At 39.4% G+C, this 22,896-nt stretch overlaps 1 protein-coding gene across 1 annotated transcript; it reads left to right on the forward strand.

The window, feature by feature from the left end:
• The first annotated feature begins 10,235 nt into the window (after positions 1-10,235).
• Positions 10,236-22,602, forward strand: ARRDC4 (arrestin domain containing 4). The gene is made up of 8 exons (XM_073304249.2): positions 10,236-10,638; positions 13,030-13,099; positions 13,553-13,700; positions 16,691-16,793; positions 17,465-17,721; positions 18,611-18,770; positions 19,648-19,802; positions 19,925-22,602. Exons 1-8 carry the CDS (start codon positions 10,314-10,316, stop codon positions 19,979-19,981), a joined length of 1,275 nt encoding a protein of 424 aa, XP_073160350.1. The 5' UTR covers positions 10,236-10,313; the 3' UTR covers positions 19,982-22,602.
• The last annotated feature ends 294 nt before the right edge of the window (positions 22,603-22,896 follow it).

Raw genomic sequence — 22,896 nt, forward strand, 5'->3', positions numbered from 1 at the left:
TAGTGTAGACAGAGCTTTAAACTGGCTATAATATTGGGGGGGGATGTTTCCTTGTTTAGGTAACTAACGAAAATATGGAAAAAAATATAAGCTTTAAAGCAATCAACTTTAGAACTTCTCAAAGCTTCCTTATGCTGAAATATTAACAGTCCAACCTTCTTAGAGTACTGAAAAGTATCTGTTAACAAGAATGCCTCTATAAGAAAACACATTCTTGGCAGAATGGCAACAGTACTGTATATACTGAGTTCTTAATCAAATACTTTAAATGAAGTACTCTGTGATTGCTATCTCTGAACACAGAAAAATACTGGTACTGCGTCCTACTGTTTTCCAGCCATGATCTCCGTCAAGAGACGCTTTGATCTATGCAGCTTAGTCAGAACTTTACAGTGGAGTGAAATGCAGACTTTGCACGTGCATGTTGCGATTGGAGATGCATATGTCATAAATATAAAGGGAAGGGTAAACCCCTTTGAAATCCCTCCTGGCCAGGGGAAAGCTCCTCTCACCTGTAAAGGGTTAAGAAGCTAAAGGTAACCTCACTGGCACCTGACCAAAATGACCAATGAGGAGACAAGATACTTTCAAAAGCTGGGAGGAGGGAGAGAAACAAAGGGTCTGGGTCTGTCTGTAGTCGTCTTGGCCAGGGACAGAACAGGAATGGAGTCTTAGAACTTTTAGTAAGTAATCTAGCTAGGTATGTGTTAGATTATGATTTCTTTAAATGGCTGAGAAAAGAATTGTGCTGAATAGAATAACTATTTCTGTCTGTGTATCTTTTTTGTAACTTAAGGTTTTGCCTAGAGGGGTTCTCTATGTTTTTGAATCTAATTACCCTGTAAGATATCTACCATCCTGATTTTACAGGGAGGATTTCTTTATTTCTATTTACTTCTATTTTTTATTAAAAGTCTTCTTGTAAAACACTGAATGCTTTTTCATTGTTCTCAGATCCAAGGGTTTGGGTCTGTGGTCACCTATGCAAATTGGTGAGGCTTTTTATCCAACATTTCCCAGGAAAGGGGGGGTGCAAGTGTTGGGAGGATTGTTCATTGTTCTTAAGATCCAAGGGTCTGGGTCTGTAGTCACCTAAGCAAATTGGTGAGGCTTTTTACCAAACCTTGTCCAGGAAGTGGGGTGCAAGGTTTTGGGAAGTATTTTGGGGGGAAGGACGCGTCCAAACAGCTCTTCCCCAGTAACCAGTATTAGTTTGGTGGTGGTAGCGGCCAGTCCAAGGTGTAATATTTTGTACCTTGGGGAAGTTTTGACCGAAGCTGGTAAAGATAAGCTTAGGAGGTTTTTCATGCAGGTCCCCACATCTGTACCCTAGAGTTCAGAGTGGGGGAGGAACCGTGACAGCATAGGAGAAGGTAAAGCCTGAGCATAAGTTTAAGTATTGCAATCAACAGAAATGAGGCCAGTTTCTGAATAATTTTTTTAGACCAGTTTCTGAATAATAATTAAGAATAAAGAGAGGTGGAGAAATTTGCCACCTGAAAAATGTAATAAAGAGCCAGTTCCCCACACAGAAGTCTGTGATTAATGTGGAAGTACGGTTGAGATATAATCTTCTGGTGTGTATAATAACAGTAAAGAGGAAGTGTGGTGTTATTCTGGTACAAGAAAAGAATGTGTATGTTCTTGATGTTGATATTTCATTGATCCAAAATATGCAAATTTACTCCAAAGGAAGATGAGAGTTGCTATATCAGGCAGTCCAGAAGTCGACCATCCCTTAACCTGTCTCTAAAAGTGGCTAATATCTTCTGCTTTAGAAGAAGATGTAAGAAACCCCATAACAAGTTATATTAAACTGGATATAGATCTGTGGAGTAACTAGTGCATATAGAAAGTTTCTTCCTGATCCTATCTGTTGGTATGGTTGGCTGATTGATGATTGTGGATATATATGATCACTGTTGGTATAAATCAGTACGTGACTTCTAGAATTTTTGAGTACTCTCTGCTTAACAGAATCAAATGGCTAACTAGTTTTTAGCGGCAGCACTGTCTTTATTGCAGCTTGAACTGCAAAGTGAACTGATTGTCCAGTAATCTCTCCAACAGCTGGTTAAAATATTTCTCAGTTAACATAGCAGTGGTTTAAAAAAAAGCAGTTTGGGAAAAGTGGAAATATGGATTCCAGCTGGAGACCATCAATAGACAAATCTATTAGTTTCCAGTGGTGAAGACAGACTCTCCAGCAAAGTTTGTTAGAAGTTATACCTGAGGTTGTGGAAATATTGACTTTCATTATCCTCTGCACAGGAATAGTGGTGAGGGTAGAATCCTGGCCGCACTGAAATTTTGAAACTGACTTCACTGGGACCAGGATTTTGCCCGATGATTTTAAACCCTCAGCATTACCTTTGAATTCTTCTGGCATTTGAATGGTTTGTCACCATCATCCCCTTGCCCCCACCTTCAAACCCCATAAATCCCCCAACATTCACTGGAGGAAAGAGGCGTCTGAACTACTTCCTCTACCCCCTGGCTTACAGTGACTCCACAGCTTCCCCACTAGCGGAGTTACCCCAAAACCTCCCTCAGAATTAGGGACAGATGGAGGGGTCCTACTGCACAGAATGTGAAGCAGGCTAAGCTACCACCAACTTTGCAGTGGCTTTTGCTGCTGTGCCCTGCAGGTTTGAGAGCTGGAGACTCCCACATCCAACAAGCCTATTACACCACAGACCTCACTACTAGAAATGATCTGACATTGTAAATAACAGGGACCATTTTCCCTGTTTTCCTTTTATAACAGAGTCATCGCATATCCATTCTGCAAATCACATTGTAATGGTCGGTATGGACCAAATGTTCTGGTATTAGTTAAAGCTTGTTTACCAATTTAGACTGAGTCACAAGGGCTCCAGGGCTGTTCCTCTCCTGCAGATTGCTCTTGCTGCTTCAGGCTGCTGACTCTGCTTCCCCAGCTATGGTAGCTCTGCGTCTGCTTTCCCTTTTGGTGTAAAGCATTCTATTGTGCCTGCTTTTTGCTGAACCCCTGTCTTTAATAATCCATAGCAACAACAGGGGCAAACAAAAGCAGGCAAATGAACGCTCGGCCACCGTGCTGCGGAGTAGCTGCTGCACATGAATGTTTCCGTTGCATTGTTAAAGACAGTATTTTGTTGGATCGTGTTGAGAGTCGTCCATGGCCAAGAGGCAGCTCTTCAGTCAGAAATGATCTAGCAAATAGTGCACTTCTGATCTTTTCAAAGAGTCTGGAGATGCCACCAGTGTTTACCTGTAAATAAGAGGCCAGATTTTTAGCAGGTGTAAACTGGTGTCGTTCCATTGAACTCAAAGGAGCTATGTTGAGCAGAGATTCTAGTTTATAGTAAGTCCTAATTAAAGGTCCAGATCCAGACCTGAACTTACCTAAAGTTAAGGGGTGTTCTGATCTGAGGTTTTGGTGTGGGTCTATTTCTAGGCCTACCTCCTTTAATTTATGTCTCAAAAGAGCCCTCCATATGAAGCTATGTAAATAGAGATCAAACCAGGAATTGTCAGGAGGAAAGAATCCTCCAGCCACACCCATTTTTCTCCATCCCTGCCCTCTGAAACTGTACATCACTCAGTGATTCCCCTGGGCATGGAGAATCTATCTTTGAGTGGACGTGCTGGGTATACAGTAGCTTTGTGCCAGGGGACCAGCACCAACAGATCCAAGAATCTAGTCCAATATATACTAAATAATACATTTACAGCCCCACTAGTAAATTACCTTCTAATTCAATACACTTCCTATTGTTGGCCAGATTTCTCACATATGCAACACTACTGACATTTGTCATTTTAAATTTCCAAACTTAACCTTGTATTAACATTACTTTTTTGCTTTAAATACTGTTAGGCCTTTTCTGGAAGGCTTCAAGAACAAACATCTGTCAAGATAAAATGTGCACAATTAAATTTCTGGGCCAATAACTCAATATTTGTCTTTCTAAATATACCAGGGATAGTGTGACACTCAGAAAGATGATCTGTGACATTAGCACATTGTTGATGGACACATATCAGACCAGATGGGCACAATGTATTTGCTTCAGCTTTTGAAAAGGCACTTACTGCTACTAACAATCTACAGTGTGTAAATGTCACCTTAATTGTCTGAAAAATATTTGACTGGCCTTTCGGTTACCAGTTACAGAATAAAAGTAATGAAAGACGGTATGTGATAGGAAATGTCACCAATATTCATTATTCTTCACATGGTACTCAGCAGGGGATGTCTCAGAGGACTGGCACTTCATTCCCAGGGCAAAATTTTGACAGTTCAGTGCTTAGTGACACTCACCAGAAAACTCACATGCAGCAAAGGGATGGAAATTTTCTGCCCCATCCCAGCTCCCCAGAATAACCTGCAGAGGGGCTCTTCTGCAAGCCTGGTACAGAGTGTGGACCAGGAGTCTGAGGACTTATGTGGAACCTAAACAATGCATAGTTAGGACTTCTGTTTATTGGAGTTTATTAACTTCATTTTTTGCAGTTTATTTTTAGCAATTTCTGAGTTTTATGTAGATGTCAATCAAGATTTTTTGGACTTTCTCTTTGTATATACTGTAATGTGTAATGGTTATTATATAATCACGGACTACAGTAGTTTTAAACAGCACTACGGTAAAGCACACAAGAGACCCTAAAGAGAACACCAGCAGGGTCTATATGACCAATTAATATGGAACATGTTAGTGTGCTTTAGAAATCACACTTCCCCAGTCCCCATTACTGCTCCAGATGGACAAGTCCTTTGGTACAGGTAACCTTTTCCAGTGTTTATTTGATAAACACTGATTTCTTCTTCTTTTTTTTTTAATCAGGGTGTTTTATTGGTGTTTTTCAGTTAACACCTAAAATCATAAGCCCTATGCGTAGCATTTGTGCTGACTTTCTGCAGAGGGGTGAATTTCTCCACGTGGCCCAATTCTGCTGCCCTTTCATTTGGTAACACTTTATGCCACAAACATTCCCACTGAAACCGATGAGACTGCCTGCAGAGTACGGTACTAATGAACAGACAAAATTCACCCAAGTGCAGAGATTCACATGAGGCTTATGCACCACCTACGCCCTATTTGGGGGTTTTAAGTAGGAATCAATCGTACATATCTGTTGGATTGACTTGTTTAAGTGAGCAGACCAGATTCAGTCCCACCTTACTGGCTTCCCATTTCTCTTATGTACCCTGTGCTGTACAGAACACATGGGAAGACATGGTCCCTCCTCAATACTAAAGCAAAACAATTCTGCTTTCTAAAATCAGTAGGCTGGCTGTCCCAATGAACTTGAACCCCTCTCTATGCAATAGTTTTGTATATTCCTGTGACCTTCAGTTTGTTTGCTAGTATATGAACAATACTTAAGCATAAGTACACATGTTACAACACAACAAATGCAATTATGAAATCCAGATTTCTTGAATTACACTTTAGCAGTTTTTAGGAACACTATAAATTATGTTTCTCCCTGTGTAGACGACTCAAAGTCCTCCTTCAATGGCAGAGACTCCTGATCAATTTCCTTATTGATAGTCTATTAATTAATGTCAGAAAGGCTTTCTTGGCAAAGGCAACCCCCTAGTGGTTTTGAATGTCTCATGGCTAATAATTCTGTCTCCTAGACTACTTCAAGCAAGGAGAGAATGGCAGATTCTGGTCAAATTTTCAATTCATGTCCACTTGCTACAGGTTGGAGCTCTCAAAAGCAGCAACTTCTTGGCAGAAGTCATCTTTTCTAAGAGGTTGTACCCTACAAGAGAACAGTACTTTAGACATGTCCTTTATGTAGGCAACTGTTGTCTGTTGCTAACATCATGCCCTGCCCTCAAGAACTCCTTTGATGAGATCAAACTCAAAGTATTGATAACTTATTTTATCTGTGTACTGGAACTGAATCCAAGATAACTGAACCATCTTAAAACTGAAATGGTCAGATCCATCTCAATTCAATGCTTTGATCACAGAAATTATTTCCAAGTTAACAGACTGCAGCTGGGCTATTAGAAGCTGCTGTTGGGAAGATGTCCCTGTGGTGTTTTCACCTTGATTCAGAATTAGCCTGAGACCAATTGCTAGATATGACCACTGCTCTGTGGAGTTTCTCAAAGAAGAAATTATCTTGAGTGATGATTTTTTACCATAAGTTTTTGGGGCTGGGTCGAAACAATAATTACAACTGTTTGTTATAGCATTAGTTCCCTATTTAACAGACTAACTTATATATTATTGAGTGAATTTGGTCAAGCAGCTGTTCCCTACACATGCCAAAATAAATATGTAAGAGAAGTGAGAGGAAAACCCAATGGTCGTGCAGTAATGAATACCTTCTTGTTTCATTGATCATCTCTCTGACTGTGTAGTAACACTCAGCCCTTGCTCTTTCTGGTTTATAAAGCACAATTAAAATACAGTGCTACAATTTTCAACATTCATGTTATAATTTCATCATATTGTTCAATTAAAATGTCTTATATGCAACCAAATATTTGCAAGGAGGGTTTTTTTTTGTGAAGTTGATAAAAGGGTCACTTATCACATGGTAATTTCAATTCAGGAAGTACTTGCCGATGGATCCTTCTGAAAAAAATATTAAAAGGTAATTATCTAGAATAAATAATATTTGGTCACAGATGAGCATTTCCCATTGATTTTATATCCTGTATGGTTCTAATTATATTTATTCAAGCCCCGTAATTCTTACTTATTATACATGGTATTTTTTCATGTGTGATTGTCCATTTTTATAATGCAATCTTGTTTTAATTAATTTATACCAGCAAAGAGCAAACAACTTGCAAATTTTGATCAAACTCCATAATATGCGTAAGTGAAACAACTTTTCCCTGTTATCTAATACATAGAAAATGTAGCCAGCTTTTTTCTCTTTTATCATGCATAGTCCATATTTTCTATGTCAGCTGTATGAAATTGCAAAATATACTTGTACATAAGTGTAACAGGGTGGCGTCAATCTCCAAGGAGGGGTATTTTTGATCAAGAAAAAGACAGAATTGAAGTTTATTTGAACAATCCAAGACAGCAAATCATGGCCACTGGGAGCTGTGGGTGGCCGTGCAAATTTAAACAAACTGTCTGGCAGCCGCAGGTTGCCCACCACTGCCCTAGGCCATGAGGGGGCACACAGGAGGCGGCTGTCCTGGTCACAGTAATGTATGCAGGCAAATATTCAGTGTGCATGTGCAATCAAGTATTTGCATGCGCACATGGTTGGTTAAGTCCGAACTGGTCACATGCTTGTGCTAATACCTACGTGTGCACAAATAGTTCATTGTATTTGGTATCAGAAATTCAAGCTGTGTTGATCTGTTTTGATGGTGGGCTGCAAAAGTGCAAGGAAGAAAATGAGGCCCCTGAATAGATATGTGGGCAAACGGGACACCATCACAGGGCCTAATAACATCAGCCACACTGTCTAAGGCTCTTTCACCTGCACATCTGCCAATGTGATATATGCCATCATGTGCGACCAATACCCCTCTGCCATGTACATTGGGCAAACTGGACAGTTTCTACGTAAAAGAATAAATGGAACAAATCAGATGTCAAGAATTATAACATTCAAAAACCAGTCGGAGAACACTTCAATCTCTCTGGTCACTCGATTTCTGATCTCAAAGTGACTATCCTTCAACAAAAAAACTTCGAAAACAGACTCCAATGAGAGACTGCTGAATTGGAATTAATTTGCAAATTGGATACAATTAACTTAGGCTTGAATAGAGACTGGGAATGGTTGAGTTATTATAAAAAGTAACCTATTTCCCCTTGTTTATTCCTTCCACCCCCATTTCCCCCCCCCCCCCCCCCCCGTTCCTCAGACGTTCTTGTTAAACCCTGGATTTGTGCTGGAAATGGCCCACCTTGATTATCATACACATTGTAAGGCGAGTGATCACTTTAGATAAGCTATTACCAGCAAGAGAGTAGGGTGGGGGGAGAGAAAACCTTTTGTAGTGATAAACACCCATTTTTTCATGGTTTGTGTATATAAAAACATCTTCTGTATTTTCCACAGTATACATCCAATGAAGTGAGCTCTAGCTCACGAAAGCTTATGCTCTAATAAATTGGTTAGTCTCTAAGGTGCCACAAGTACTCCTTTTCTTTTTGCGAATACAGACTAACACAGCTGTTACTCTGAAGCTAGTTTACTTATAATTGATATAATTCCCCCATAACTCTTCTCACCAGTATTCTGCCTTGACCACCTCTATATATTTCTATATATAGTCAGACACTTCTTTAAAACCACCATTAATGAGCCAAGTCCTGATCTTCCATTTTACTTAGTTTTTACTCTGGGAAAACTTTTTTTACATCACTGTGTATCCTTCTCAGGGGACCTGAGCCTCTTGCCACTTTCTTGTGAACTCTAAGACTAGACTGATCACCCTGCTAGTAATGACAGGTTTCAGAGTAGCAGCCGTGTTAGTCTGTATCCGCAAAAAGAAGAGGAGTACTTGTGGCACCTTAGAGACTAACAAATTTATTTGAGCATAAGCTTTCGTGAGCTACAGCTCACTTCAGATCCGATGAAGTGAGCTGTAGCTCACGAAAGCTTATGCTCAAATAAATGTGTTAGTCTCTAAGGTGCCACAAGTACTCCTTTTCTTCCTGCTAGTAATGTGATCATCAGGGGAAATTCTCAGACAAATTCTCAGTCTGATTCCTATCTAGGCATCTCGAATGTTCCTCATTTTGCAGTGCCCTCTTCATTTGTGTGGGAAAATTGAGTGTTCCCCCATTCCTCCTCCCTATATTCCTGCTCTTCATTGGCTGCCCAGTCTCTCCCATGGCAGTGTATCTGGTTTTGTGGAAGAAAGAGCCTGAGGTTATACTGGTGGAGAGTAGCCAGTCATGAGGATACTGTGAAACTATTGGGAGAATGTATATTCAGTACCAAATTTGAGCAAATAATCCACTGCAAATAACTTAGTTAACCTATTTTTATCTTCTTTTTTTTTTTCTGCTCATGAGCAGCAGTGAATAATTTTGATATACTTGGTCCTGATGGTGTTTGAACAGTTAGTTGCAACTTACAAGCACTATATTCAAAATTTGAGCTTTATAGGTTAACTAACTGTTAGAACCAAGTTTCTCGTGCAAGTATTCATGGTTTCAGATGCAAAATTCACCTGCACTGAAAATTCTCCAACATTTGTTTGCTGGGATAATCTCAGAGAGCAAAGACAAAAAGGTGTGTGAACACAGGCAACGCAAGCCTTGCTTAGAAAATCCAAAGGAATATCTGTGGGTAATTTTAGTAGTATTGCCCCAGGAACAGCGAACTGCAGCCACTGGGAGCTGCGGGCAGCCTTGCAAATGTAAACAAACTGTCTGGAGGCCTATCAGCGGATTACCGTGACGGGCCGCAAGCGGCCCATGGGCCACAGGTTGCCCACCACTGCGATAAAGCCCAAATATAGGGCAAAGTTCCAGGTCGTGCACATTTACTACAAAGAGGAAATCCCACAGCGTCTGGGTTTTGGTGGTAATAAGAGGAGTGCTAGGAATGAGAACATAACAGATTTTTAGCGCCCTAAAATCTCCCGGATTGGCTTCAGTATCCTCTGGGAGATTCCCAGCGAAACCAGGAGGGTCGGCAGGTCTCCAAAAACTGGGCACCTGGCAACCCTAGGCACCCGGACACAGAAGTCCAAAACCAGACTGTCTGGATAAAACCCGGATGGGCGTCAACCCTAGCTGAACAGTGAGCCAGTGGTTTCCAAAACCACCCCCGAGGATGCCAAGGTCTCTCTATTGCATATGGGGCAGGCCCTGCTGCCCTCCAGACAGTCAGGAGCTTGACCTGCATGTTCCAGCCTCCCCGCCCCCCCTTGAGGCACCGTGGTGACCACACCGCACGAGCTGCAGGGAAGCCCTGGCAAAAGCCTTTCCCTGAGTGCCCCACCCCCTATCTTAGCTCCGCCCCCTCGCCTTCCCCCCCTCCCATCCTGTTTACCCACAGCCTGGGCACATGGTAGATGTGCCCTCTGATTGGCCGCGCTGCCGCCTGTCCTCCAATCAAAGCTTTGTTCACGCGACACTGCTGCCACCCTATTGGCCAAACATGAGTGATCACGCAGGGTGACGCATTCGAGGCGTGTGCTGGGAAAAGGCCCCTGACTGAACAGGGAGGCGGCAAATAGTGGACCAGAGAGACGGAAGGTGACCAATAAGACGCCGCGGTGGGTGGGACTTTCGCCAGCTAGGTGCCGGCCCAGGCGGACCGGTTTAAAGCGACCGGCGGCGGCGGCGGTTGGTTTCCCCGGCAGCCGTGGGGCGATGGCGGCGGAGGCGGCAGGGCCCGGCCTGGTCCCCGCGGCGGCGGGGAAGGTGAAGGAGCTGGCCCTGGTGCTCCAGGATGAGGCCCGGCGGGGCGGCTACTCGAGCGGCGACACGGTGTCGGGCCAGGTGCTGGTGGAGCTGGCGGGGCCGCTGCTTCTCCGGGCCCTGCGGCTCGAGGCCACGGGCCGGGCCTGGGCGGCCTGGAGCAAGGCGTCCGTCCGGGCCCGCGGGGCCGCGGGGCGGGGCGTCCCGGGGCCCCGGCGGGAGGCCGAAGTGCGGTATCTGGACGTCCGGCAGAGCCTCCTGCGGCAGCCCCCGGCAGGTGAGGGGCGGGCGGGCGGGGTCCGAAGGGGTGAGCCGGGAGGGGGCTCCGTAGGCGGGGTTGATGGTAATCTTTTCCTGCGCAAGGGGCTGGCCTTGTGGAGCCAAGCGTCCCCTCTGGTGACTTGTCTGGTTTTCTGGTGATTTGTTTCTTGTGTCTTCCTGTTCGCCTTCCCTGCTAACCCTGTTTGGGGAGCCAGCCGTGCTCTGGGGAGATGTCCAGTGCCCGTGTCACGCCCGCGGTACTCTGACTTTTGCAATGGTAATGGGTTAGCTGCCGCTTCTCTTCCGCAGCTGGCCTTTATTTTCAGGTGTGTCATCAGTGGGAAACTTGGGAAGTGAGTTCCCAAAATAGGTGTGACGTTTCCTGGGTAGGTGTAGCTGGGGAAATGAGAGATGAGGCTCCTGAGCTGTCTTCCTGGCTCACTGTGGGATTTTAGCCAAACGTTTTGCATTTCTGATCCACTTCTCTTTCAAGCTGCTAAGAAGTATCTAGTAAAATTTGAGTAAATGCATTTGTTTGAGAAATACAGATGCTTTGATTAGATTTCTAAATTAACTTTTTAACAGTTCAGAGCAATACATGGTAGCAGTCCCCTTTTCCACTCCTTGAGTGTCTGTAACACTCTAGAAAATTGCCATGTGGCCTTCTCTGGGTCCATAGAAGTTGAAAAAATCCTATCTGTCGTTTGGAGGGATTTGAGGGTTAATAAACAGTAACTTACACCTGTTGAGAAACATTTTATGTGCTGTCAGCTTCTATTTGGAGAAGTCAAACTTGTCATTGACTTGTCCTCATTGATGCAATTGAAGGGGATTTGTTCAATTGTGACTGTTTGAAATGCTGCTTTTTATTAACTGTTCCAACACAAGCGGTTTTTGGGGTGTATTTGGAGCAATACACCCAAAATATACTAAAGAACATAAGAATGGCCATGCTGGGTCAGACCAAAGATCCATCTAGCCCAGGATCCTGTCTTCTGACAGTGGCCAATGCCAGGTGCCCCAGAGGGAATGAACAGAACAGGTAATCATCAGGTGATCCATCGCCTGTCCCCTATTCCCAGCTGCTGACAAACAGAGGCTAGGGACACCATCTCTGCCCGTCCTGGCTAATAGCCATTGATCTTATCCTATTTGAACTTATCTAGTTCTAAAGTGTGCCCGGTTAGCCTGAACTTTCCCTTTTTCCCCATCCCTTTCTTGTGTTCCACCTGAATCTATCCTGTTTAGCATTATATTTGTTTGATTATGTAGCCATTCAATTACATTCTTAGTTCAAAATCCACATGATTTGAACTTAGGCATGTTAGAGTACCTTGTAAACAGTTTTTCAAATCCTCAGCAAGGAGACTCTCAGAGCAGCTGGCCTCCTTATACCGTCTTAAGGAAATTCAATTATGTACTATAGTGTTTCTTCAAGAATACAGGACCAAACTTGAAGCTTGAAAAGCTTATTTTCCTTGTTTATAGTTTGAAAAATCATTAAAACAAAGCTAAATTTGTTGCACTGCCTTTATTTGGAAATGAGACCATGCTGGATGCTTGAAAGTTGAAATATAAGGAATTTCAAACTTGTTTGGTAGGCTCTTTAATGACACAAGAACAAAGTTCTTGTATATTTAATGATATTGTATGGTATGGTTTTTGAGAGAATGGGATATTGTACACTTATTTGAGGTGATAATTGATGAGTAGTTTAAAAATAATGTTTTTTTCCAAAGCTACATTGGTTTGATTTAAAAGAATGGTTGAGTTTGGAATGAAAGGTGAGTATTGAAACAAAATAGAAATCTTTCCATGAACTGGAGGAGGGGAAAATCCAATAGAAACACTTGTTCACATGATACTGCCATGTTTGTGACTCAGCCATTGCAGCATTGTGCTAGTGCATGAGAATCAAAGTAAAACTAGCATGTCTGTTTTCGTTGTCTAAGCAAAGTGAAAACTAAATATAAGGAGAAAATTAGAATTTTTAAATATTTTGTCTTAATAGAACATCTTTTGTAACATACTGTAAGATTTTTTTATATTAGTAACCTGAGTATGTATTGAATATTGAACTTTTGTGATTAACCATCTTTTACTGATAAAGTTTGGATTGCTAATTATAAAAGTGGATTAACCCCTTCCTCCCAAAAACAAGAACCTTATATAAATTACTTAAGGGGAAATGTTATTAGAATGTTGCTAGAGTTAAGTGTTGAAACTTCAGTTCTACACATTTCCCTAGTTTCATTAGTTCACCAGTGAACTTGGTGAATATATGGGGTCTGAGCTGAAGCCCATTGAAGTCACCGTGAGTCCCTTTTGCATCCAAATAAAACTCCATAAATTATATAAACTATTTTTAATATTTTGTTTAAAAAATTATAACCTCATTCGTCTACAGGTGAAGATGGCTTATTCCTGTTAGAAGCTGGAAAACATGAATTCCCATTCAGCTTTCAACTTCCACATGAGTAAGTAAAATAATATAACGCAGAATGATGATTTTGAAAGTTTTTGCTCTTGAAGAATAACTAAAGTAACTGGAGCAACTTAATCTCTTGTTTTGATTTCTTTATATCAGATTAATCAACTTTTATATGGTTATCTTGACCAGCCATCACATAGGCTTGCCTTATGTATTATCATTTCCCCAAAGGCTTAAATAGAAATCTTCCCATAACATTGGGGGGGGGGGGGGGGAGAATCCAATAGAAATATAACACTACCATATTTGACTCCATCATTGCAGCATTGTGCTAATGTATGAGAATCAAAGTAAAACTGGTGTGGTTGTTTTTGTTGTCTAAGCGGATTTAAAAGTAAATATAAGGAGTAAGGTGGGGGGGGGGTGTGTGAGAGAGAGATATTTAGTGTTTAAGTTATAAGCTTCTATGTGGAAATGTTTTTATGACTGTTTGTTTCAGACCTTTGGTGACCTCTTTTAGTGGAAAGTATGGCAGTATTCAGTACTGTGTGAAAGCAGTTCTGGAAAGGCCTGTAGTACCTGATCAAAGTGTAAAGAGAGAACTTCAGGTTATCAGCCATGTTGATGTCAACTCGCCAGCTTTATTGGTAAGAGCAATTTTTTTAAACCTGTGTTCAAGAAGTATTCATACCCAGCTGTAACCAGTTCAGTGGTACCATGGCCTGTCATTTGCTGATTTCTGAAAGCATATAAGCTCCCTTCTAAGCTCTCTATAAATAGCTGATCTTGGGTTGTGTGAATTGCAAACAGAGTGGCTTTTTTAATACCATTGATTACATCCCTGCCAGCAGGGCTGCTTTTGCCAAAAAGTTATGCAGGCTTGAAATGCATTAATAAGGCTTCATAATAATAATGCACAAGCCTAAAGTAGTTACTTTTACCAGAGCAGCTACATTCACAGGGCTGCAGTGTCCTAAACTCCAATAATAGTAGGTTGAGGAACAGTAATTACAGAAGAGTATTAATCATGCTGAGACTGTCATTTAAGCTCTGGCCATTATGCTATGTATCCTTCCATTTTGCATGTCATTTTCTAACATTAAGTGCATGAATGCAGCTGCTTCAGAGATCTTTTCCGTTATTTCTTATAACGGATTTGGCCACATTAAAGCACTGAACTTCTAATAATCACTAGAAATACTGTAGAGTAAGAAACATCAGCCTATAAGTAACAACAGAATAGGCAAGATGAAAGCTAATGAGCTAGATTCTTTTATCTAAACCCATATTATCAAAATCATATAAAATTATACCTTGCACTTTCATGATAGCAGCTAGGACCTAATGGCTATTCATTTGAATATGAATGAATGAATATCTGCTTCATAGAAATACCTAAGATAATGTTTAACGTTCCATCATAATACTGATGAGGCTAAGATGTGGGGTTTTTTATGTTAGATTATTTACTTTTCTCCTAATATAGTATATCCTTCTTGTTTCATTTTTCTTTCTTTAAAATTTAGAACTTTTATGTAAATCTTTTGGCAGTGACATCTGTAAGGAGCAGATCTAGTCCTTGCATTATACACAACTCTATTAATCAAATAGGCAATATTGTCTAATTAATGTGGATAATATTGAATATTTATTTATTTGAAAGGCACTTGCATTGTTACTATAAACTTTAAAAAAGGATTTTCAAACTTAATCATTTAAGGACACCATATGAAGAGTTGTTCAGCAGGAATCTAAAGTTACATCATTTAAATTCATTCTGCAAAGAACCTTCTTCTAACATTGGGATTGTGCCCCTTTTAGTGTGTGTGTATGTGTGAGAAAAAGTAAAGAAGGCTGGATATGTTTTTACCCAAATCGTTGTGTTTTGCTGGAAGACTTACTTGATGTCTCAGACTGCGTTTACTGTGGGCTCTCTCCTGTTTCTTTTACAAAGTCTGGTTTTATTCAAAATGTAATTATCCATTCATGTTAAATAAGTAGTTACAAACAATCTAAAACTAAAATTTCAAACAATCCAACTAAAAATCACATCTCAGTTGATTGACGTTTCATTTGTGACTTGTGATGTTGAAGTCGCAACCTGAATTTCTAATTTTAAAAAAAGCAGATTTTTTTAATTTAAAAAAAAAACATTTTCGCTCATATCCATACATCGTAAAGAAAAGCACAGTTCATCTTCTAAGCAATAGCCTAAAATAGAGAATCCGATTTGAGCATCAGGTATCTTTTCAATGAAATTTATAGTGACTGTCCAAAATGTATCTGTTTATGTGTTGATAATGGTGGTATGAGGTTAAGGACGTGATGGTATTTGATGATACTATGCAACTTTGATTACAGAGAACAGGAATTTGGATATTTAGGACCAGATTCCACAGCTCATTGCACACAGGTGAAAGTCAATGAGACTCCGCTTGTGCTCAACAAGTTACAAGATTGGGGCCTTTCAGTGGCTCCCACACTTCATTGATTCACATACCACCATCTTAAAAATGTAGTGTTAAGTGAATGGATGGAACATCAAGCTTGCGTACCACAGTTTGGGAACCCCTAATATATAATTGTTTTTTGCATTCTATTCATAGCTGCAACTGTTCTGTAGTACATGGGGGACAGGCTGCCATAGTGCACCAAAACTGGGAGAGCAATACTTTGAATGCCATGGAGCAGTGCATCAAGGTGTCTCAAAGACTGTGTCGGGGTTGTGGCTCCGGTTTCATGGACTGCAGTAATACTGGCTGCTGCAAATCTTTTTAGGACTATATTAGTGACAGTGAGCTAGATAGGTAGATGCCTTGGATCCTGACTTTGAGTTATGGTAAGCTGGGATTCAATGTCAATCACCCATTTAGTTTAGTTGCATTTAGTAAGCTTACTGTAGCAATCTTTTGGAGCTTTGCACAGGTAATGTGAATTTCAGCTAACGTGACAGTCCTGCTGTGGGAGAGCTGTTGCTTTCATCGCTTAGGTCTGAATTTTAATGTTTGTTTGTAGTTTAACTCAGCCCTTGCAAAATTACTATGAAAATAGACCAGCTCAGGCACAAAACGTGCTCACCCACACTTCACTATGATTGATTGATAGGTAAAATATAATTTACTTTTTCTTTATCTGCCAAATAGTTGCTGGTTCCAGGCTAATGGGTGAAATAAAAGCTAAACTAATTACTTTCATTTTCTTGCATAAAAATTAAATATTAACGTAAACAACCAAATACAATGATTGCCCTTCGGGGAAGATATTTTTCTCTTGGCCCTTTTAAAGGCAGTGACTGTAAAACTTGGCTGTAACTTCCATGCATTAAACTTTTTCCATACAGATGAAATTCAAATTCATTGAAAATGTACGTAGGTCACTTTAATAACTTTTACATTTAATAGTTTTTATGTTGGATTCAGTTTGGATGAGTTTTTTTAACTTGGAAATGACCACATTCTGGTTGAAGACCATGGGAAAACTCCTACAGTCTTCAATAGCACTACCAGGATTTCATCCCAAAATGGTTCTGAGCTAGATTTCAAAACTCTGTATCCATTAACTTTAATTTCACAGTGAAAATAGCTGGCAAACTTTTGCCATTTGAAATTAAAAACTTTTATTATTGTGTTTTTTGTAGATACCTGTTTTGAGAAGCCAGGAGAAGATGGTTGGCTGTTGGTTTTTCACCTCTGGTCCAGTCTCTCTGAGTGCCAAAATTGAGAGGAAGGGATATTGTAATGGTAAGAATTTTCTTCAACTCTGAAGTAAGCTTGTGAATATTCCCGTAATCCTAATAATCAAGCTTTTAGGTCATGTCTTCAAACACAGAAGCAGTGCAAAACCAACGCTTGTTTGTAACAACAGTTAAATGAATACTTCTCATTTAGCAGTTAGTGAAATCAGACCTGTGTAAACTTGGTTAAAAGATTACATCTGTTGGTAATGCAAATTGAAAGCTAGTGTTCTTATTCCAAAGGTGGTCTACATTTGAGATACCAGGAGTGTAAAGGACAACAGAATAAATCTGTTAGGCAGGCAGACTGTTCTATTAGGATGGTATGTTTAGTTTTTTTCTGTAGAACTATATATTTACTAATATGTCCCAATGTATCTAAGTGCTTATCACAGGCCTTCTCGAAGTGCAAGTATTTTGCTGATATTCTTAGAGAAACACTATAATACATCTAGCAAACCAAACTTTTACAACATGTCTAGTTTATAAACATTGATAAATTTAAAAAAAAAAGGTGTTAACTCTGGACACCAGTTTACAAAGGTAGAGTACATTAACGGGATGAACAAAACTAATATCCTACATTCATATGACTTGCAGACTTCGTAAAGTGTGTTGTCCTCAAATAATAGATGCTAGAAAACTGCACATTTATTTACAAGACTTTTCTATTTTTAGAGGAAGCCATACCGATCTATGCAGAAATTGAGAATTGTTCCTCTCGTTTGATTGTTCCAAAAGCTGCCATTTTCCAGACACAGACTTATCTAGCCAGTGGGAAGACAAAGACTTTCCGTCAGATGCTTGCCAATGTACGAGGAAACCCTATTGCTTCTGGGAGTACAGATACCTGGAATGGGAAAACTCTGAAAATCCCACCTGTAACCCCTTCCATTCTTAACTGTTGTATCATCAGAGTAGAGTATTCTTTAGCTGTAAGTACAGGTTTGTTACCAATAAACTTAGTGCTTCAAAATAATCAAGTTCAAATTATATGCTTAATAGTTATGCAGTTGTGTGAATGTTTCATGTTACATCTTAAGACTTTAAAGTAAAATAAACGTTCGTATAGAGGTGGAAAACAGACTACAGATGTATCAGACTACAGACATATCAGTGACTTCACATAGACAACAGCAAGAATGGGGCACAATCTCTTTCCAACAAAGAAGACAATGTCAGATTAGGTAAAGAAGATAATTTATAGTGACTGGTTGCTGTCAGTATTGGAGACCAGAGAGGAAGAAGTTTCAATTAACAAGATGGAAGGTGAGCAGGGTATGGAAGAGTTTTCTCTTTGCAGACAGCTCTCCAGTATATTATGGAGAAGGAAATAGCAAGAATGGGGCATGGCCTGCAGGCATGAGGGGCAAAGAAAGGAATTGAAGTTATTACCGGGTTATTGAAACTGAATGACAGGAATTATTGTGATGGAGGAAGTGCAGAGAATTTAGGGGGAATAATTAGTTGGGCTTTACACGTGTAAAGTTTATCAGGGAAAAATGTGGGTCTGAAATGTGTGATTAGATGGATGGAGACAAGTCAGAAGTGGAAAGGTAAACCTGAAAGTTATTTGCATCAAGATTCTGTCAAAACTTGTTACAGAACAAGAGGAAAAGGTCATCTAGAGACAACCTTAAAACTATTATCTTTTCTATGCTTTATCAAGTACTAGCTATACTTTTCTTATCTGGAATCACTAAATTTGTTGTTTTTTTAATAACTTACATAAAGGAAGTCTGCTTCTATAAACTTCAGTTCCATTGTATCTTCATGACTCCTCTCATTCTTTTGTATGTGGGTGGGGTGGGATTTGTCACACAGGTGTATATCCATATTCCTGGTGCTAACAAGTTGATGATTGAATTGCCACTGGTGATTGGCACAATTCCATGTACTGGGTTTTCAAGCAGAAACTCCAGCGCCGGCCAGTTCAGCGTGGACATGAGTTGGTTGGCACTGACCATGCCAGAACACCCTGAAGGTATGTATTTTGAACTTTTCTCATCTGGATTCATGATATCTATAATAGAAGCAGGGACTGTTATGCCAGTTTAAAGCTTCAATTCTTGTAATTTGCCTTTTGAATCATTTCAGTTTATTAATACCATAAAATTGGCATACCCTATAAATTTACTGACCGGTTTCAGAGCAGACGCCATGTTAGTATCTGCAAAAAGAACATGAGTATTTGTAGCACCTTAGAGACTAACAAATTTATTAGAGCATAAGCTTTCATGGACTACAGTCCACTATATCGGATGCATAGAATGGAAGATATAGATAGATAAGCTGGAAGTTACCATACCAACTGAGAGAGGCTAATTAGTTAAGATGAGCTATTATCAGCAGGAGAAAAAAAAGCTTTCGTAGTGATAATCAAGATGACCCATTTAGACAGTTGACAATGTACTTGTGGCACCTTAGAGACTAACAAATTTATCAATTGTCTAAATGGGCCATCTTGATTATCACTACAAAAGTTTTTTTTTCTCCTGCTGATAATAGCTCATCTTAACTAATTAGCCTCTGTTTGTATGGTAACTTCAAACGTGTGTGTGTGTGTGTACGAACACACATGCACACATCCGATGAAGTGGGCTGTGGTCCACGAAAGCTTATGCTCTAATAAATTTTAGTCTCTAAGGTGCCACAAGTACTTCCGTTCTTTTTATGAATTTACTGTTCACCAGATGTAGTGTCATTAAAATAAAATACCTAATATTTGTAGAATTTTTCATTGTTCTATTGGGATGTAAATTTCTTAATGTTATCAGGAATTGTGATACATACACAATCTAGAAACAAGTGAATCATTCAATGAACTTATTATTTGACAGTGGCATCTCTCTTTTTTTAAGCACCACCAAATTATGCTGATATAGTATCACAAGAAGAGTTCTCTAGACATGTTCCTGCTTACTCACAACCAGTTGACTATGAAGAACAATTATGTGGTCACATGTTTGCCTATATACAGGAGTTCCGGTTTCAGCCTCCACCTCTCTATTCAGAGGTAAATAAAACAACATGCTGCTATTAGATTTGTAAATAAGTTTCATGTCAAACTACATAAAAGGTTTAAATATTACATGAATGTATAGGAAGTAAACATTTTGATTTTTTTTCTGTCTACAGATTGATCCACATCCTACTCATATAGAAGAGATCCAGTCTGTTTCATTCATGCTCTAAACAATATTCGAAATAGCTGTATTGTGATTAAATGGAAACCCTTATGCTTCAGCTGTTAGTAAAGCTAAAAGGAAACTGCTTTCTCGTTAAGAGCTTAAGTTCAGAAACAAAATGCAAAGGCAATTGGAGTTGGAAATCTGAGCATGTTTGGCGTGAAAAGAATCCCTTTTGGATTAGTCTGCATGGGAGATGTGGGTGTCAAATGTATGTGGCTAAGTGGGAGCAGCCAAGATTCGAGGTGTGGGAAGTGTTTGAGAATATTCATAAAGAAGAGATACTACATAAAGTACAAGCAAGAGTTTTAAGTATGTATCAAAGAGGAATGAAAATGTACTTACACTTAAGAACTGCTTGGAAGAATCTGAATTAAAGTACATTTGTATCTCAAGAATATGAGAGGTAGGATAGAATTTCCAAAAGATTCTCCTGTGTTGCAGGGACTTCATTTTGCGCTGTCTGTAATCAAGAAAAGGAACACTAACTAAAAACTAGAGTTCCAGCTCTAACTCCAGCTACAAACAAACTTTTCATGGGAACATATCCTTCTAACATCAGTCAAGTGGTACTATTTCATCATTCATGCTGAATTTAAAGTTGTCATGGATGGCAAAATATAGCTATTACTGCAATATTATGAAGGCAAGTCTTTACTGTGTGAAAGATAAACTACTTCGATAACAGCTTATGCACTATGTGGGGGTTTGTGGGGGGGGGGGGATTTAAGAGATCTCAAGGGAATTATTCTTGCCTCTTGTGCTCCTATAATAATTTGTGTGTGTATCTTAAGCTTGTGGATAGCATGATAATGGGATGCAAGGCAAGGAACAGAGAATGACTTCTTGCCAGTAGCAGATATATTTATCAAAGTGAATTTATTCAAAAGCCTTTTAAGCCTACCTCTGTTTTGGATATCTATTAAGGGTCAGACTGAATCCAAAAACATCTAAGACTCGCACTAATCTGCAAGGTTCTAAAAGGGACCCTAAATAATTTCTGCGGTTAACAAATGAAAAAGAGGCAGGGGATTTGGGGAGGAGTATAAATTTAGTTTAGATCTGAAGACAAAGCAGAAAGCAAATGTATTTGGACACAATCAACCAGCAAAGGAACATTCTTCTGTAAAGGCGCACATTTTTTCCACTGGTTTCTGTGATTTTGTTCAAAGACCTAGTCTGTCATCGGAGGCTGTACTCTTCATTGTTATCCATACTCTAGTATTTTACTTGTCTAATTTTGCTTTGGTGCAATATTTTACTGTTTTCTTCCTCAGGTAACTTAGAACAGTGAGATTTTTCTTGCTGCTAAGGATGAAGGTGCTGCCTGCCCTTACTGCCTTCGTCTAGAGTAGAATGTTTGCTTCCTACTAAGCATGAATTTGTAGATAATCTAACAGATGACCACACTGTCAGCAGTTCACTTGAAAAAAAGCAGCAGAAAAATGGCATTCTCAATGTGCAAATGTCCAGTTTACAGTAGTGTTAGATATATGGTTTTTTGAACTGCTAAAACCACTTTGTATCTCTGACAAAAGGGTTGTGGGTTAGAGATGCTAGTGCTTCATATGGTAGAACACTGTATTTTTTTGGTGATTAAAAGTAAGTGTCATAGCAACTTCTATCAAACTACAGTTTTAAGTGTTTAAATGGTTTTATTTAAAAAAAAATCTTTAAGTGAAACAGGGATTTTTCTGCAGGCATATTTATTTTCACTTTGTCTCCATCCTTTATCACTTTTTTTCTTTAATTTCTAGCTCTTCAGTTAACTATTGACTCACCATTCTGTATAATAGATGTGGTACTGATGCAGATACATATATTTTAAAACTGCAGTTTTTTTCATTTGCAAGTTTAACTATTGTCTTCTCTAGCAAATGCAGCTTTAACCAAAATTTGACTCCATCTTTTAGAAGACACTTGGAGTTGTCTTAAAGTCTCAAGTTCAATATAGCTGTCTTGCCTTTTGATGGCATGCTCCATTTAGTCAATGCAGTATTTTAATTTACAGCACCTTAACAGGGAACGAACACGCGCTCGCTCGCGCTCTCTATCCCCCCAACGAAAATATCATTTCCGTCCTAACTAAACTGATAGCCAGGCTATTGTTTAACTTTCATGTTAGTAATACAGAATATTAGCCTAAAAAATACGAGGTGATTATAATGACTATAAAACCTAATGGTTGATATGTTATCTGGGTAGTATGTTGGTACAAACCTGATCATGCAAGCAAGAGTATGTGTCAATGAAAGGTAAAGAAGCATCTCTAGTTTAATTAAAAAAAAAAAAAAAAAATCAAAATCCTTGGATTGCTTTTTGTTTGCAGGAAAACTGTGGCCTTACATTGTCGCAAAAAGATGATTTTTTAAGCACACAAGGATCTTTTAAGGAAACGATGAAAGTTTGAAGGTCCAGTTCTGCTGTCTAATACCAGGTTTAGAGGGTAGAATCCGGTCCTTTGTACGATAACAAATTTAGCATGCACGTGGTTAGTTTTTAATAACTGTGAAACAGGTTTAAAAAAAAAAAACCTTGCTATTCAAAACTTTAACATACAAGGATATGATTGTATTTTGTATTTATGAGCCCTGTGGGTTCTTTTGGTTAATAAAAATGTAAAACTTATGTTGTCCTGATTATTTATAGAAATTGATTACAACTATAGTATGAAGTGAGCTTGTAGCTCATGAAAGCTTATGCTCACATAAATTTGTTAGACTCTAAGGTGCCACACGTCCGCCTTTTCTTTTTGCAGCCACAGACAAATGTGGCTGCTACTCTGAAAACTAGAGTTTAGTATTTTAGAACTAAGTAACATAAACCTGGTTGTGAAGTCTCTCTTTTAGAACAGCTATATCTACTCCAACATACTCAATGTTTAAGAATAGATCTTTAATCTTAAATATGCAATGGTGTATT

The sequence above is a fragment of the Lepidochelys kempii genome, chromosome 10, assembly GCF_965140285.1.
Source record: "Lepidochelys kempii isolate rLepKem1 chromosome 10, rLepKem1.hap1, whole genome shotgun sequence".
In the NCBI taxonomy this organism is placed as follows: Eukaryota; Metazoa; Chordata; order Testudines; family Cheloniidae; genus Lepidochelys; species Lepidochelys kempii.